Raw genomic sequence first — 18179 nt, forward strand, 5'->3', positions numbered from 1 at the left:
ATAGAAACATGAGGAGGCCATTCAGCCCTTTGAACCTGCTCCGCCACCCATTATAATCAAGGCTGATGATCAAGTTCAATACCCTGATCCTGCCTTCCCCCCATATCCCTTGATCCCTTCAGCCTCAAGAACCCCTAATTCCATCTTGAAATTACACAACATTTTGGCCTCAACTACTTTCTGTGGTAGTGAATTCTACAGATTCACCACTCTCTGGTGGAGAAATATCTCCTCACCTCAGTCCTAAAAGGTTTACTCCTTATCCTCAACCTATGATCCCTAGTTCTTGGCTCCCCCATAAACAGTCACTCCCTCCAACATCTGCATTCCTTGGCTGCAGTGTGTGCTATCGACAGGATGTTTTGCAGTAAGTCACCCAGGTCTCCTTGGCAGCACCATCCAAACTGGTGACAGCCTCCATTCACCATCTGGAAAGACAAGGACAGCAGGGACACCAGAACCTCCAAGTACCCAAGGTCAGATACCATCCTGACTTGGAATTATATCACCGCTCCTCACTGTCCTGGAGTCAAAATCTAGGAATTCCATTCCAAATTGCACCCATGGGTGTGCCTACACCACATGGACTGTAATGGTTCAAGAAGGAGGATCACCACCATCTTCTTAAGGGCAACTAAGGATGGGCAACAAATGATGACCCAGCCAGTCACAGCGGCACCATGAGAATTGTAGGAACAATGGGTGGGATTCTCTCAGCCCAGGCTGGGCCGGGCCGGAGAATCGCCGGGCGCGAATAGCGCGATGCCGCCCCGTCGATTCTCCAGAGAGCAGAGAATTAGCACCATTGACGCCGGCGCAGTCGGTGCGGCGCCAGTCATGGGCCGCTCTAGGCCCCCCCGGCGATTCTCCACCTGGGATGGGCTGAGCGGCCGTACAAAAAATCCGAGTACCGCTGGCGCCGTCCACGTGTGGTCTTACCTGGCGGGACCTTGGCGTGCATCCATCTGAGGGCGGCCTGGTGGTGGGGGAGGGGGGGTGCCTCCGCTGTGGCCTGGCCCACGATCAGGGAGGGCCGGCCTCTCGGGCTGGGGGCCTCTTTTGTTCAGCACTGGTCCCTGTAGCCCTACGCCATGTTGCGTCAGGGCCGGCGCGGAGAAGGGAGCCACTGCGCATGCGTGCAATTGCGCCGGTTGCACTGCGCATGTGCAGACCCCCGGCGCCCATCTGACCCTGGTATCGGTAGCTGGAGCAGCGTGGGTTGCTCCAGTGCCGTGCTGGCCCCATGTAAGGGTCAGAATCGCTGCTTCAGAGGGCATGTTTACGCCGTAGAGAAACGCAATGACGTTTACGATAGAGTTAACACAGCCTCAGGATCAGAGAATCCCACCCAACGTGCTTTGAAGCGATGCTTTGAACAGGCCACCTGTAATCCAGGGAGAACCCCACACCTAGCACCATTGTGTTTTAAGAAAGGGAGCGGGATTCTGGTTTCCAGGAGTGTTCCAGTGACTCCTTCATGTGTCATTGGGAATGCTGCCTCCACATTGGGAATGTTGCCTCCCCTGAGATGTGTTGAGTTTCAACATATGTAAACCGTTGAAAAAAATTGCTGCGAAAGGAAAGGCATCTGTTTTTTTTGGGGGGGGGGGTCACGTGAAGATTGCATTCGCAAACTTCACGGCACGCGTTGTGGGCTAGATAACTGTGATAACCCTTTCCCCGACATTGGTTTTGTAAGAAAGCACAGTTACTTTAACTCTGTGATACCCGCAAACTCTGAAGGGTGGTGACTTCTGTACCAGAAATAATTGAGTGAGTGTGTCACTAGCAAGTTTCCATTATTTCAGGCACAACAGTAAATTTTGTGATAAATTGTCATTGCTGTCAACCCATTAATTAAAACTGGCCAGTGTTTTAATAATTCTCTGGTTCAAATTCCTACTGAAATTAATTGTATCTCGTTCCCCCAGTTTAGTCATTCCACCTTTGCAAAAGCTTCATAAACCCCCGGCATCAACATTGGTCGATGAAAAGAGACAGGTGAAGCACGGATACTTATAGAACATCCATTGTGAACCAGGCTGTAGCAAAAACAGAAAATGCTCAACAATCTCAGCTGGCCTGGCAGCATCTGTGGAGAGGAAAGGGGGCTAATGTTTCCAGCCTGAATGATTCATTTGTTAAAGCCTTTGACGCAGTCATCCAGCCTCAAAACGTTAGCTCCCTTCTCTCTCCATAGATACTGTCAGGCCAGCTGAGATTGTCCAGTGTTTTCTGTGGTTTGTTTCAGACTCCAGCATCCGCAGTAATTTTCATTTATCCATTCTGAATCAGCTATTTCTCGCCCCCACCATCATTAAGGTAAACAAGTCTGATATGAAGACATTCAGTCAACAAATACAGTGGTGCACGTGTATCAGACTTCGACAAACCCTCAACACATCTGTGTGGTTCGGGACATGAAGGCGCTTTGCTTAACTTTTTAACCCATTTTAACCTATCACCCTTGTTGCCTGGCACGAGGTAAACATTGGGTACTCGTGGACCAAACACAGAGAGAGAGAGCAAGAGACAGAAGGGAAGAAAAATCAACGACCGTCCTCGTTTGCCAGAAGGAGGAGTGTTGAATGTAAAACATAAACTTTGTCTGGGGTAATGTGACGTGAATAACGCATTAAAGAGCTCTGGCAGCCAGATTATCTGGAAAATCAAACCATGTGAGAGAGCTCGTCTACAAAAGCCCTGAAATATGTTGGGTCGCCCATATTTCCTGGGAGGTGGTGAGGAACCCAGCTCAGGTGACCAGCAGCCTGAAATCGACACAACTTCAGGGGGGAACTTCCACTTGTCACTCCGAGCCAGCGGGAGGTAATAATAATAATGCGCCCCGCGTTTCCGGGGACAACCAGCCTCGCAATAGCATTTTGCTGGGTGTTTTGGAAAGTGCAGTAAATGTAAGAAGCCGGCTGTTTGCAATTATTGCGACAGAAAGCGCGGGTCTTGCTGTGTCCTGGTTGAAGGGGAGTGAGTGTGTGTGTGTGGCTAACGAGGTAAGTCTTCACAGTAAAGGTGGGAGCTGCTTGAACGCAATTAAGGTGAGTGCATTATTTTAAATCCAGGGCAATAAGGGTGCAGAAACGCTGCGTTTCTTTTTTTTGCATGCAGTGCAGGGTAGTGCAAAATACTCGCATGAACTAAACGCAATAGAAAGCAGGTTGCACTTTGTACACTGTTAGTGACTCCACTGTTCACCAAGCACATGAAGCGGCTTTTGAGGACGTGAAAAGGCATAAATGCAAATCGCTCCGAGTGAGTGAGGATGCTGAATGCGCTGCTAGAGATGTGAGGAAAGTTTCTCTTTCCCCCCCCCCCTCCCCTGTTTTCTTTCACTAATCCGTTTCTCTAATTCAGTGCAGCAGGAAAAGGCGCTTTAGAAATGGAATGAAGAGCTGAGAATATCGTTTTACTTCAAACATTGTTTTAAAAAAGCAGAGGTAATTTAACACTATCTATCAACCGACAGCAACTGGGATTTCTCAAGCGCCTTTAATGGATCAAACCCCCCCCCCCCCCCCCCCCCAATCCTTCATACACACACACACACACCTTTGCCTGGAGGATTGTGAAAATATGAGAGGGAGCCTGAGGTTAGGTCAAACTTGTGGGGTTTAATGTGCCTCGCACGAGGGAAGCGACGAGCGACCAAGTGATTATCCACAGCATTTTCAAGAAGAAAATCTCTCGCCCCCCCCCCAAAAAAAACCCCGCCTCCAACGATTAGCACCAAAAATAAGCCAGAATTTCGCTGCTGTTATGAGGGTTACAGAACGCAGTGGCACCAATTGAGGAACCGCGGGTTACTAAGCATTGCTTACACACGTCTTATTTCTTAAGCAGCGCTAGCTCCCGATTTCAAATCGATCCCGCCCGAGTTTGCGATTCTAAATGCTGCTGGGGAAGCGGGATATTGAGAAGAAGCTAGTTGTCGTAGTTGGGGCGTTGCTCTCCCTCCCAACGCTCACCCAGATGAAAGCCAGATGAACGTTCTATCCAGGCGAGCTACTGCTTAGTCAATGTCACTGAGATCTTCCTGCAGAAGGCTTACAACGGTCAGTGAACTTTCTTGCAAGGTAAATCGTTTTGTACAAATTAGATATTTTTGAGCACTTTGTTAGATTCTTAATCCGGCGACCTTGAAGGCGCTTTAATGGTGCTTAACATCATTAACCTTAGAAGAGGTTCAATGACTAGTTTGGGTATGGTTCCTACCGATCGCTAAGCTACCATTCCTATGCCTCGTAGATCATTCCATTCCAATATTTGAATTAATTCCATGTTGAATAATTGTCAATTCCAACAGATAACAAGAAGGGCACTTCGGAGAGAGTCGGGCAAAATAAGTTTAGTTTAGATAACAAAACATGTTTTCCTTCAAGGAGATGGACAATCCGGTTAGTTTCCCGCCCAAACAGGCATCTCTGGGTCACAGTTTATTTCGGAAACAAGTTGCACTCCCCCCTCGCGAATGATTTTATGTGAGACATTATGTGGGCAATGAGGGGATGTCAGGGTTATAGAGCAAACATTTAAAATGAGGCACCGATTCTTGTTATCTCCACATTCCTCATGTCGTTCAGTATCATCTTGTCACACGCGTGTTCCTCAGTCTTGTTATACAGGGAACGCCTTAAATTTGGCGGCTTGTTTAATTTATATTCTTTTTGTATGTGTGCAATCTCCAGGCGGAAAATCCAACGCGAGCGAGTCGGATCGACAGGGGCAAGTTTGAGCCGAGTTTACGTGTCGCCAGAGCCTCTCTCCTCCCAGTGGCTCTTGCTGCCAAATGGACATCAAAACAGTCCCTTAAAAGCAGTGGCATGGCGGTCATTCTTCCCTTAAACAACGAGATCTCCGCCCTCATCTCGGAAAAAGAGCCATTGGACGCCGCCAAGGACATGGGGGACTGCAAGGAGAATGGAGTCCTGATCAAGCCCTCGGAGGCGGGAAACCAGCCGCCCGCCAGCAGCTTGGACAAGGGGGAAGCTGGCTGCATCACCAATGGCTACTCGGCTGTCCAGAGCCCGGTTGGACATAGTGGGAGTAGCGATGGAGACCGGGATTGCCCCCTGCCGTCCGCCGCCTGTGAACTGCAGGAGCTGGGCAAGCCAACCGGCCGGGAGACCTGGAGCAAAAAGACCGACTTCATGCTCTCGGTCATCGGCTATGCGGTGGACCTGGGGAACGTGTGGCGTTTTCCATACATCGCCTACCAGAACGGAGGCGGTAAGTGCCCGTTGCAAGCTGACCCTTTCCCATTGCTTTATTATTATTGTTGCTTGTGTAGCTCCTGAGTGCACCGCCTCATATTGCTGAGAGGGAAGGGTCATTCAAGCAGTGTGCCAGCTCTCTGGAGCATCTTATTCCTCCTCCCCATTACCTCTCTCCGTTGCTCCTACAAGTCTTTATTCAATTCCTTTTTGAAAGTTACTGTTGAATCGATTTCCTCAATCCTCTTAGTGCATTCCAGGTCACAATTCACTGCTCATAAGGTTTTCCTCATAATATAATAATCTCATAATCGTCATTGTCACAAGTAGGCTTACATTAACACTGCAATGAAGTTACTGTGAAAAGTCCCTAGTCGCCTGTTTGGGTACACAGTGGAAGAATTCAGAATGTCTAATTCACCTAACAGCAAGTCTTTCCGGACCTGTGTGAGGAAACGGATGCACCCGGAGGAAACCCACGCAGAGATGGGGAGAACGTGCAGACTCTGCACAGACAGTGACCCGAGCCGGGAATCGAACCTGGGACCCTGGCGCTGTGAAGCAACAGTGCTACTCCACCTCCTGATTCTGTTGCCAATTACCTTAAGTCTAAGTCCTCTGGTAACTGGCACTAAAAATCTTACATCATTTTGAATGTTGTTAAAATTCTCCATTCTCTTGTCAGACTAATAACATTGTCCCGCTAAACTGTCTCTGGGTGAGCTGACCAGTTACATTTCCTTCACGCTTATATTTTCACCATTTTCATTGACTCTTGTGTTGTTCAACCACAGTTCAGCCATGTCCTTGTGTAAAAAAAAATAAGGCCGGTGACCATCTTCAACAATAAGAAGTTTAAAGTCCAACAGGTTTGTTTGGAATCACTAGCTTTCGGAGCGCAGATCCTTCATCAGGTGAGTCACCTGATGAAGGAGCTGCGCTCCGAAAGCTAGTGATTCCAAACAAACCTGTTGGACATTAACCTGGTGTTGTAAGACTTCTTACTGTGCTCGCCCCAGTCCAACACAGGCATCTCCACATCATCTTCAACAAGGCTCCAGTGCTTTCAAAATAAATTTTCATCGGACAGAAACCTAGCTGCTATAGATTTTAATAGGTTTTTTTTGTGAAGTGATAACTAGATTAACCGCACATTTCTTGTCAGTAGCCTCATTCTGTACATCAGAGGTTGCATCTGTGGCCAAATTCACTTTTGAGCATATCATACAAAACTGCGAATACCCGGTCTAGATTTCTACTGCAATAATATATTTATCCTGTACTATCCAACAACGGTAGCATAATGGTTAGCACAATTGCTTCACAGCTCCAGGGTCCCAGAATCGATTCCCGGCTTGGGTCACTGTCTGTGCGGAGTCTGCATGTTCTCCCAGTGTGTGCGTGGGTTTCCTCCGGGTGCTCCGGTTTCCTCCCACAGTCCAAAGATGTGCAGGTTAGGTGGATTGGCCATGATAAATTGCCTTTAGTGTCCAAAATTGCCTTTAGTGTTGGGTGGGGTTACTGGGTTGTGGAGATAGGGTGGAGGTGTGGGCTTGGTTAGGGTGCTCTTTTCAAGACCGGTGCAGACTCGATGGGCCGAACGGCCTCCTTCTGCATTGTAAATTCTATGAAATCTATGAAACCGACTCTTTGTTCTGCCTGGGCCTTCCCTTATGATCATAGAACATACAGTGCAGAAGGAGGCCATTCGGCGCATCGAGTCTGCACCGACCCACTTAAGCTCTCACTCCACCCCATCCCCGTAACCCAATAACACCTCCTAGTGTTATAGTTTAGCATTTAGCAATATCAATATGTCTGACTATTGTCTAGAGGTGCATGATGTGTGCATACTAAATTGCCCCTTAGTATCCAAAGATGTGCAGGTTAGATGGGGTTAGGGCGGGGGAGTGAGCCTAGGTAGGGTGCTGTTTCAGGGTCAGTGTAGACTCGTTGGACCGAATGGCCTCCTTCTGCACTGTAGGATTTCTGTGTGGTGTGGAACACTTCCACGTCTTAACTGGGTAACCAGCCAGTAACCTTATTTCCCCCACAATAAATACCTACAATATCAATTTGCTTTGTGTTCGCTTGATTTTTTACATTCTGGGATAAGTATCACCAGATTGCCAAAGCTCCTGCTGTGGTTCAGTCAGTCAGTTCGCTGCCCTGCCAGCTGAATCACAGACCACGAAGTTCCAAGTCCCAATTCTTTATTTTTAAAATTTATTTTTTTAATAATTTAGAGTACCCAATTCATTTTTTCCAATTAAGGGGCAACTTAGCGTGGTCAATCCACCTACCCAGCCCATCTTTTGGTGTGGGAGCGAAACCCACGCAAACACAAGGAGAATGTGTAAACTCCACACGGACAGTGACTCAGAGCCGGGATCAAACTGGGACCTCGGTGCCTTGAGGCAGCAGTGCTAACCACTGCGCCACCTCCAATTCTACGACCATTTAAAATTCACTACAACCATTTAAAATTCACTATCAGCAGAGGCATTGCGATTGTTTTTTTTTTCTTCCTCAGGTTGGAGAACCAGAAAAAAAATCTAATCTATATCCCACAATGTAAAAATGCATTGAATAAAGGTTTCGATATTTGAGATACATTGATGAAGACCTGTCATTTTCACCTTTGGCACCACAAACAAGGAAGGTGAAAAATGTATAAAAGCAAATTACTGCAGATGCTGGAATCTGAAACCAAAGAGAAAATGCTGGAAAATCTCAGCAGGTCAGGCAGCATCCTGGGGAGAGAAAAGAGCTAACGTTTCGAGTCCAGATGACCGTTTGTCAATAATGTATTATTTTCCCACAGAACAAAACTGTGGATTGTTTTGTCCCCTTATCTAAGGAAAGACATATTGGCATTGGAGGCAGACCAGAGAAGGTTCATTATGTTGATCCCGGGTATGGGGGGCTTTTCTTATGTGGATAGGTTGAGTTGGTTGGGCCTGTCCCATTGGAGTTTAGAAGAATGAGAGGCGATCTTATTGAGAATATGGTATTCTTAGGGGGCTCGACAGGGTAGATGCTGAGAGGATGTTTCCCCTTGTGCGAGAGTTTAGGACGAAAGGGCATGATCTCAGTCGGGGTGGCCCATTTAAGACGGAGATGAGGAAGAATTTCTTCTCTCAGAGGGTAGTGAAATCTGTGGAATTCTTTACTGGAGAGGCTGAATTGTTAAGTATGTTCAAGGATTAGATAGATTTTTAATCAACAAGGGAATTCAGGGTTACGGGGATAAGGCAGGAAAGTGAAGTTGAGGATTATATCAGATCAGTCATGATCTCATTGAATGGCGGAGCAGATTTGATGGGCCGAATGGTTTACTTCTGCATCTGCTACTTGTCGTCATATGGTCCAAAACAGGAAAACTGAAATCTCTTTTGTTGCTGTCTTTCACTTGCTGTTGTAGAAGCAAATTAATGATCAAATGCAGCTAACATTTATGAACATCAATTAAATACTGTTTATCATAGAGTATACAAGGAGACCATTCTGCACCACGTGCCTGTACCCACTCTTCCACAGAACTACCCAATTAGCCCTAATTCCTTGCTCTTTCCCCATAGTGCTACAGATTTTAAGGTGTATATATTCCATTTTCATTTGAAAGTTCCTCTTAAATTTGCCCTCACCACTCTTTCGGACAGACTGTAATAACTCACCCTTTCTCTTTGGTTATTTTTCTATTCATTTAAATCGGTGTCCTGCGATTAATGGCCCTCCTGCCAGTGGAAACAGTTTGCAGTGGGTCACTGTTCTTTTAGTTACATTAATTTCCCAGTCCCTGCAGGTCTATCTGAAGATTTTAACTATTACGCTATTGGTCTTTTGACCATTTAAATTGATCAGATAGAGAATATATGACCCCTGCATTCAGAATGCATAAATGAGTCGCCAGAGTCCCAGATGACCATAGGCTCTTTCCCCTTTGAGAGTGAGAGCTGACTGGTGGTGGTTTAGCCAGTGGATCACCGCACATCAGGTGAGGGGCAAGGTTGAGAAGGTGGAGGCTTTATGAATAACCCCAGCCAGTACTGAAATTGAACCCGCGCTGCTGGCCTAATTCTGCACCACAAACCAGCTGTCTCGCCAAGTGAGCTAATGGGGCTGGTTTAGCTCACTTGGCTAGACAGCTGGTTTGTGATGCAAAGCAAGACCAGCCTCGTGTGAGTTCAGTTCCTGCACCAGCTGAGGTTATTTATGAAGGCCCTGCCTTCTCAACCTTGCTGAGCTGTCGTGATCCTCAGGTTAAATCACCACCAGTCAGCTCGCCCCATCAAAGGGGAAAGCAGCCTATGGTCATCTGGGACTATGGTAACTTTACATAAATGAGGATTTGGAATAGTATTTATTGTCTTTCAAAACACTTGTACTCACATCAGGAACAAGCTCCCATTAGGTGCCAAAAAGTAAAATATTTTAATAACCTTTATTAGTGTCGCAAGTAGGCTTTCATTAACACTGCAATGAAGTTGCTGTGAAAATCTCCTAGTCGCCACATTCTGGTGCCTGTTCGGGTACACAGAGCGAGAATTTCGAATGTCCAATTCACCTAATAAGCACGTCTTTCGGGACTTGTGGGAGGAAACCGGAGCACCCGGAGGAAACACATGCAGACACGAGGAGAACGTGCAGACTCTGTACAATTTCCCTCTTGAACCTGATGTTTGGACCTACTACCAGGTTGTTGCACCAATGAACGGAGTTATGAGGAGATATTGGGTGAAACAAAATACTTTGCTAAATTGTTGTTACAGAATTTAGAGCTTTGAATGTTTAAAGTTTGGATCCCAGAATTAAATTAAGTAAATATTGCCTCAAGGGCTCAGTGGGCTGGACTGCTATTCAAGTATTTGAGATCAGTCATTGAGTGGTAGGAAGCATTCCAGACACCTCCCTTCTGACCACAATCATTTCAAAGTTGTCTTGGGGGAGGTACCAATTGGAAGCCAGACATTTGTCCTACGAGAAGGGTGGAAATCATACAGAGTTGCTCATTCTGCCCATCCTAATAGCCAGCCATAGACTGACATTGCAAGGCATTTAAGGGCAGCGTACCTGCTTATCCTTGTGGGGGCGAGTGACAACAGGCAAGTGCAGGACTTTATCAAGAAAAAAGGAGAATCCATCTATAAAGTGCACTTAATGCTCGCATTTCCCTATTAAATTTTGATTGTAAATGCAAACAAAACATTTTAAAAGACACCCCGAAACCCATGAATTCATGTGAGATGAGATTGCTATCTACAAGCACTATCACACTGAATGTGGTTACTGTGGTTGAATACACATTCAAGGTTTGAAATTAAATTAAATTGAATGATGTGTAACATAATGAGGAGATTCAGTCGCATTATCACCTTTTGAAGTACGGCACTATATTTGTCACAATTAGCAAGAAGGCAGCTTTAAAACCAAGGATTGTGAATGGTCTTTTGTTTAAAAGAATGTTGTTTAAGGAATGTTGTTTAAAACCAAATGAAGATAACCTCAAAATTGATTTTTGGCTTTGATGCAGGATTGTTATAGCATTAAAGTGAGCTGCAAACTAAAATGCACAGCAAGTTTCCAAACCTTTACTGGCATCCTCCATGTATTCTCTGATTCCAATTGCAGCACAAGCTTTTCCTTTCTTTGGTAGCTGCAGCTGCAGCAATATGGGTTATTTATTTTGATGCTTGGTGCTTAGCTACAATAACTTCTGAGTCTTTAGGATTAACACTTGAAACCTGATCACATTTCACACGTTGTTGTGGAACCTTTTGTCGTGCAGAGATTGGATGCTACATTTACCTATGTAGCAGTAGTCATTGCATATCAAATGTGATCCAGTGGCTTGTAAAGCATTTTCAGATGTTCCGAGGATGAAAATGATTTCTTTCCCGGCCTCCTTTTGTGAAATGCTTTCCTTTTCCCCCACTTGCATCATTGTTTCTTGCCTTTTGCAACAACCTCACAGCACAGGCCAGTCCCTTTTTGGGCATTAGGCGAGCACCTGTTCTCGAGGTTTCTGTAAATGCAGCTAAATAAAATGAGGAAGGCTTGTGTTGACTTCTTCAGTTTTCCTGCCCTTCCTGTAACAAAAAGCTTTGTTTGCATTTGTCTGTTCCTGACAATTCAGCTAAACTGTAGGCATTGGCCACCTACAACACTATATAGTACACTACAGCTCTCTGTTCTAAGTAAGCTTAGGGCCGGTTTAGCTCAGTTGGCTGGACAGCTGGTTTGTGATGCAAAACAAGGCCAGCAGCAGGTTCACATTCCTGCACTGGCTGAAGTTACTCATGGGTTGCACGGTAGCATAGTGGTTAGCACTGTTGCTTCACAGCGCTAGGGTCCCAGGTTCGATTCCCGGCTTGAGTCACTGTCTGTGCGAGTCTGCACGTTCTCCCTGTGTCTGCCTGGGTTTTCTCTGCGTGCTCCGGTTTCCTCCCACAAGTCCAAAAGACGTGCTGCTAGGTGAATTGGACATTCTGAATTCTCCCCCTGTGTATCCGAACAGGCACCGTAGTGTGGCGACTAGGGGATTTTCACAGTAACTTCATTGCAGTGTTAATGTAAGCCTACTTGTAACACTAATATAGATTATTATTATTATTATAAGGTCTTCTCAACCTTGACCCTAACCTGAGATGCAGTGATCCTCTGGTTAAACCACCACCAGTCAGCTCTTTCCTCCCACCCCCCCTCAAAGGGGATAGCAGCCTATGGTCATCTGGGACTAGGGTGACTTTACTTGTACTTATAGCTCTCTATTTTAAGTAAGCTTGTGTGATATTCATTAAATTATGATTGGACATCTTAGAATTTTTTTCATGTTCTCACAATGTGAACGTAGTCAGTATGACTGACATTGCCTTATCTTTGGTTGCTCAAAATGGTTTGACGGCTATTAGGAGTTGGTGTTGGTCTGGGAACACGTGTAGTTCATACATAAGAGGGATCAGGGGTTATGGGGTTAAGAATCATATCAGCCATGATTTAATGGCAGAGCAGACTCGATGGGCAGACTAGCCTAATTCTGCTCCTAGGTCTTTTACAAGTTTCCTTCGTCAACGAAGATTAGTGAGTCAGTCGGATTTGTTCCGATGAATCCATCAGCTTCATTTGTCACTTTTATTAGTACAGTTCTATTATTTCTCTCGAGCAGTCATGTTAGGACTTGAACTTGGCACGATCACTAGATTATTTGTCAAGGTCTCTGACTTAGCCTTCTGTAACATAACATAAATGATGTTATAACTCTTGGTTACAGTCAAATGTTCTTGATTACAGTGACCATCTAAACATTCAGAAAACGTGTTGAAAAATATTGATGGCTATCAGATTGATGCACTCCATTTTAACACATAGTTGGAAAGTCAGCACTGAAATCACCACGTTCGTGAGTTGACTCTTTGTCCTTGTAATGCTCATGGTGCCTTTATGTTTCATACAATTCTAGGGGCCTTCCTCATTCCATATCTCCTGATGGCTGTGTTTGGAGGCATCCCACTCTTTTATATGGAGTTGGTACTGGGACAGTACCACAAAAATGGAGCAATTTCTATATGGAGGAAAATATGCCCAATTTTCAAAGGTAGGGGTATTTTTCTTAGTGGCATTGAAGTACAATTCGTGTTTGCTTCAACCTGTTCTGTTTTTAATAGGTGTAATTTTAAGGAAAATGTTAATAAGCCATAATAGCTCACAAGCTGATTTTGGAAGGTGCAGAATCAGATTATGCACAAAAATAAGAGATAGAACATAATTTTAAAATAGGAGTTCATACATTAATCACCAAAGATCCATACACAGATGCTAAATTTCATATATAGACCTGAAGTGTCTGTTGCGAGTCCGCCCCATTACCGCTGGGAGCGAGGACGAAGAATCACTTGCTGGTGGCAGGATCCTCTACTCCCATTGTTTGTCAAAAGGACTTCCCATTGAAGCCACCCTTCTATGGCGCCGGAAAACCCTCTGAGAGGGTGCGCTGCAAGCGGGACCAGAGAATCCCACCACCAGTGAATGGCTGGAGAACCCCGCCGCCCATACTATGTAAATTCCAGCCCCTCTAAACCTGTGCTGCTCCTATCCTCCCCTGAGCGAAATCCCACATTCGTCACCTCTCCTCAATATTCTACATTTGCTCCTGGTCCACCAATAACTAGAATTCAAAATCCTTATCCTCAAGTTAAAATCTCTTCATGGCTTCATCCTGCCAGATCTTTGTCTTCCAGGCATATGGGGCAGGATTCTCCGTTTGGGAGACTAAGTTCTCCTGTCAGAGTAGAATTGCTCCTGGTCTGCCTTGACGCTCGGATTGGCGCCCAGTAGTGATTCATGAATCCCGGTATCGGGCTGCCATTTTGAGAAAGCGGCCCGATACAAAGGTTCAGCGCCAGACCCCTCTATTTCTACCCCCCCCCCCCCACCCAAACCCAAATCCTGTCCCATCAGGGCAGAAATCACTGCTTTTTCATTGATACCTGCTGCCTCCGACAGAAGTGTTGAAAGCAGCAGCTGTTACAGTTGTCCTAGACTTTATAGAAAGCCAAAACACATCACAAGGGCTTTAAACCCCTCAGATTATTTGATCTGCAAGGCTTTGATTCACTTTCAAAGAGAAATAGCTTTTAGTAAGCTGCAAGCTAACCACAATGTTTAGAAACATCTAGCTACGATTACCAGGTTGTCACCACATCAAAAGCAGTTAAGTGCTTTCTCGGACTTCCGGTTGCGGCGATGACCAGCTAAGCCGCACGTTTCGGCGGCTCCAGCTTAGACGGACCTTCGGGCTCTTTTAAGAGCCCCAACAGGAAATCTTTTTGCGACGAAGCCCGGTGAGGGGTGAAGCAACAGGGAGTCCCCCCCCAGTGGGAAAGAAAAAGATCGGCGGCGGCGGCCAGACCTCGGAGAATCCTCGAGGGCAGCGGCAGAGGAAATAAAGGAACAAGATGGCTTCGGAGGGAGCCCAGGCAACATGGGGACCGGACCAGGATGAATTTTTAAGACGCTGTGTGGAGCTGCTAAAAAAGGAGGTGCTCGCCCCGATGCTACAGGCAATCGAGGGGCTTAAAGAGACACAAAAGGCCCAGGAGATAGAGCTCCGTGTGGTGGAGCAGAAGGTAACTGACAACGAGGACGAGATCCTGGGCCTAGCGGTCAAAATGCAGATGCACGAGGCGCTCCATAAGAAGTGCATCGAAAGAATTGAAGTCCTGGAAAATAGATCAAGGTGAAAGAACCTCCGGATCCTGGGTCTCCCCGAGGGAGTGGAAGGAGCTGACGGCGGGGCTTACGCGAGCACGATGCTACGCTCGCTAATGGGAGCTGAGGCCCCCCCCTCTGGCCCCTTGGAAGTTGTAGGGGCCCACCGGGTCCTTGCGAGGAGACCAAAGGCTGGAGAACCACCTAGGGCGATGGTCGTGCGATTTCACCGTTTCAATGACAAAGAGGTTGTTCTGAGATGGGCCAAGAAGGTACGAAGTAGCAGATGGGAGAATGCGGTGATACGAGTGTATCAGGATTGGAGTGCGGAGGTGGCGAGAATGAGGGCGAGTTTCAATCGAGCCAAGGAGGTGCTGCATAAGAAGAAAGTGAAGTTCGGGATGTTGCAGCCGGTGCGATTATGGGTCACGCACCAGGATAGACATTACTATTTTGAAACGTCGGAAGAAGCATGGACCTTCATTCAAAAAGAGAAACTGGACCAGAACTGAGGGACTGACGTTGGAGGGGAAACAACAATGCTGATGTATAGAGGTGTAAATTGGGGAGGGGGGGACACTAAGAAATGTGGGCGCCGGTGGGGGAGAAAAAGAGACCCAGGCGGGGGGTGGGGAATGGGAACAGGGCTGTAGGGGGAGCTGCGCCATGGGGGGCGGGATGGTTCTAGAAAGCGCGGGGTTTCTTTTTCTTTTCCCGCGCCAGAGAGATGATGGCGGGAAGATAGGCGCAAGGAGGATGGGAGTTCCTCACACGGGGGGGTCAAGGAGAGAGCGTGAGAAGCCGGTGTCAGTTGAAGTCAGCTGACATTCGGAAGCAATATGGGGGGAGTAACCATGCTAGATGGGGATCTAGCGGGGGAGGGGAGGGGGGGACAACTGGGTTGCTGCTGCTGCGATCGAAAGGGAGCTGGTAAGAGAAAAGGTGGTCGAGGCGGGAATGCGCAACCTGGGGGAGGGTGGGTGTGCGGAACCGGGACGTGGGACTGACCCAGAGAGGGTGATGGCTAGTCGACAGGGGAGTGGGGCGGGCAGCCCCCCAGTCCGGCTGATCACGTGGAACGTGAGAGGCCTAAATGGGCCGATTAAAAGGGCCTGAGTGTTCGCGCACTTAAAAGGACTGAAGGCAGATGTGGCCATGCTTCAAGAGACGCATCTGAAGGTGGCGGACCAGGTTAGGTTAAGGAAAGAATGGGTGGGACAGGTGTTCCACTCAGGGCTGGACGCAAAGAATAGAGGGGTGGCCATATTGGTGGGGAAACGGGTGTCGTTCGAGGCTAGGAACATTGTAGCGGACAGCGGGGGCAGATATGTGATGGTGAGTGGCAGACTGCAGGGAATGGAGGTTGTGCTGGTCAACGTATATGCCACAAACTGGGATGATGCGGGATTTATGAAGCGGATGCTGGGACACATCCCGGACCTGGAGGTAGGAAACCTGGTAATGGGGGGGGGACATCAACACCGTGCTAGACCCAGGGTTAGATAGATCTAGATCCAGGACCGGAAGAAGGCTGGCAGCGGCCAAGGTGCTTAGGGGGTTTATGGACCAAATGGGGGGAGTGGATCCGTGGAGATTTACTAGGCCGCTGACCAAAGAGTTCTCCTTTTTCTCCCATGTCCATAAGGTATACTCCCGGATAGATTTCTTCGTTTTGGGAAGGTCACTGATTTCGAGGGTGGAAGGAACGGAGTACTCGGCCATAGCTGTTTCAGACCATGCCCCACATTGGGTGGATCTGGAACTAGGAGAGGAGAGGGAACAGCATCCACTCTGGCGACTGGATGTGGGATTATTGGCGGATGAGGGAGTCTGCGGAAGGGTGTGGGGATGTATCGAAAGGTACCTGGAGGCCAATGATGATGGGGAGGTCCGAGTGGGGGTAGTATGGGAAGCGCTGAAGGCGGTGGTCAGGGGAGAGTTGATCTCCATCAGGGCTCACAAGGGGAAAACAGAGGCCAAAGAGAGGGAAAGATTACTGGGGGAGATTTTGAGTGTGGATAAAAAATATGCGGAGGCCCCGGATGAAGGACTATATAGGGAGAGGCGAAGACTCCAGACAGAGTTTGACCTGCTGACCACAGGGAAGGGAGAGGCACAGTGGAGGAAGGCACAGGGGATGAGATACGAATATGGGGAAAAGGCGAGTCGCCTGTTGGCCCACCAGCTTCGTAAGAGGACAGCGGCGAGGGAAATAGGGGGAGTTAGGGATGAAACGGGAACCACGGTGCGGAGAGCAGGGAAGGTAAATGAGGTGTTCAAGATCTTTTATGAGAGATTATATAGGTCCCAACCCCCGGAGGGAAAAGAGGGGATGCAGCAGTTTCTGGACCAACTAAGGTTCCCGAGGGTGGAGGAGCAGGAGGTGACAGGCCTGGAGGCGCCAATTGGGGTGGACGAGGTGACCAAAGGGCTGGGGAACATGCAGGCAGGGAAGGCCCTGGGACCTGATGGGTTCCCGGTAGAATTTTACAGGAAATATGTGGACTTGTTGGCCCCGCTGCTGGTCAGAACCTTTAATGAGGCCAGAGAAGGGGGGACCCTACCCCCGACAATATCGGAGGCGACGATATCACTAATCCTGAAGCGAGATAAAGACCCGCTGCAATGCTTGTCTTATAGCCCTATCTCGCTCCTGAATGTGGACGCCAAGTTGTTGGCAAAAGTGCTGACAATGAGGATAGAAGATTGTGTCCCGGGGGTGGTGCACGAAGATCAGACAGGGTTTGTAAAGGGGAGACAATTGAATGTCAACGTGCAACTGCTATTGGGGGTGATAATGATGCCCCCAGCAGAGGGGGAGGCAGAGATAGTGGCGGCAATGGATGCAGAGAAGGCATTTGATAGGGTAGAGTGGGAGTATTTATGGGAGGTGCTGAGGAGGTTTGGGTTCGGGGAGGGGTTTGTCAGCTGGGTTAAACTCCTCTATGGGGCCCCAATGACAAGTGTAGTCACAATTCGGCAAAGATCGGAGTATTTTCGACTACATAGGGGAACAAGACAGGGGTGCCCTCTGTCCCCATCACTGTTCGCGCTGGCAATTGAACCACTGGCCATAGCGCTGAGAGACTCCAGGAAATGGAGAGGGGTGGTTAGAGGGGGAGAGGAACACTGAGTGTCACTCTACGCAGATGACCTACTGATGTATGTGGCGGATCCAGTGGGGGGGTTGACAGAGGTTATGCAGATATTGAGGGAGTTTGGAGATTTCTCGGGATATAGGCTTAACATGGGAAAGAGTTAACTTTTCGTAATACACCGTGGGGACCAGAGTAGAGGGATAGATGGCCTACCGCTAAGGAGAGTGGAAAGAAACTTCCGATACCTGGGGATTCAGATAGCCAGGAGCTGGGGTACCCTACACAGACTCAATCTGACTCGGCTGATGGAGCAAATGGAAGAGGATTTCAAAAGGTGGGATATGCAGCCGCTGTCACTGGCGGGCAGAGTGCAGGCGATTAAGACGATGGTCCTCCCGAGGTTCTTATTTGTGTTTCAATGTCTCCCTATATTGACCACGAAGGCCTTTTTCAAGAAAATAGATAGGAGCATCATGAGCTTCGTGTGGGCAGGGAAGGCCCCAAGGGTAAGGAGGGGGTTCCTGCAACGTAGCAGGGACAGAGGGGGACTGGCATTGCCGAATTTGGGCGACTATTACTGGGCCGCCAATGTGGCGATGATCCGTAAGTGGATGATAGAGGGAGAGGGGGCGGCGTGGAAAAGGCT

At 47.8% G+C, this 18179-nt stretch overlaps 1 protein-coding gene across 7 annotated transcripts in view; it reads left to right on the forward strand.

Moving 5' to 3' along the window:
• Positions 1-2645: 2645 nt before the first annotated feature.
• The window catches only part of slc6a4a (solute carrier family 6 member 4a), a 103020-nt gene continuing 87486 nt past the window's right edge, over positions 2646-18179 (forward strand). The window contains exons 1-4 of one of the 7 annotated variants that reach the window (XM_072469610.1): positions 2897-3011; positions 3859-4091; positions 4704-5244; positions 12688-12822. In XM_072469610.1, coding sequence (XP_072325711.1) covers positions 4035-4091; positions 4704-5244; positions 12688-12822 — 733 coding nt within the window. In that variant the 5' untranslated portion in view covers positions 2897-3011; positions 3859-4034. Of the gene's footprint in view, positions 2830-2896; positions 3057-3334; positions 3456-3858; positions 4092-4703; positions 5245-12687; positions 12823-18179 lie in introns of those variants that run through there. The other 6 variants (XM_072469609.1, XM_072469611.1, XM_072469613.1 and 3 more) reach the window with 6 other exon arrangements.

Source organism: Scyliorhinus torazame, chromosome 12 (genome assembly GCF_047496885.1).
Source record: "Scyliorhinus torazame isolate Kashiwa2021f chromosome 12, sScyTor2.1, whole genome shotgun sequence".
In the NCBI taxonomy this organism is placed as follows: domain Eukaryota; kingdom Metazoa; phylum Chordata; class Chondrichthyes; order Carcharhiniformes; family Scyliorhinidae; genus Scyliorhinus; species Scyliorhinus torazame.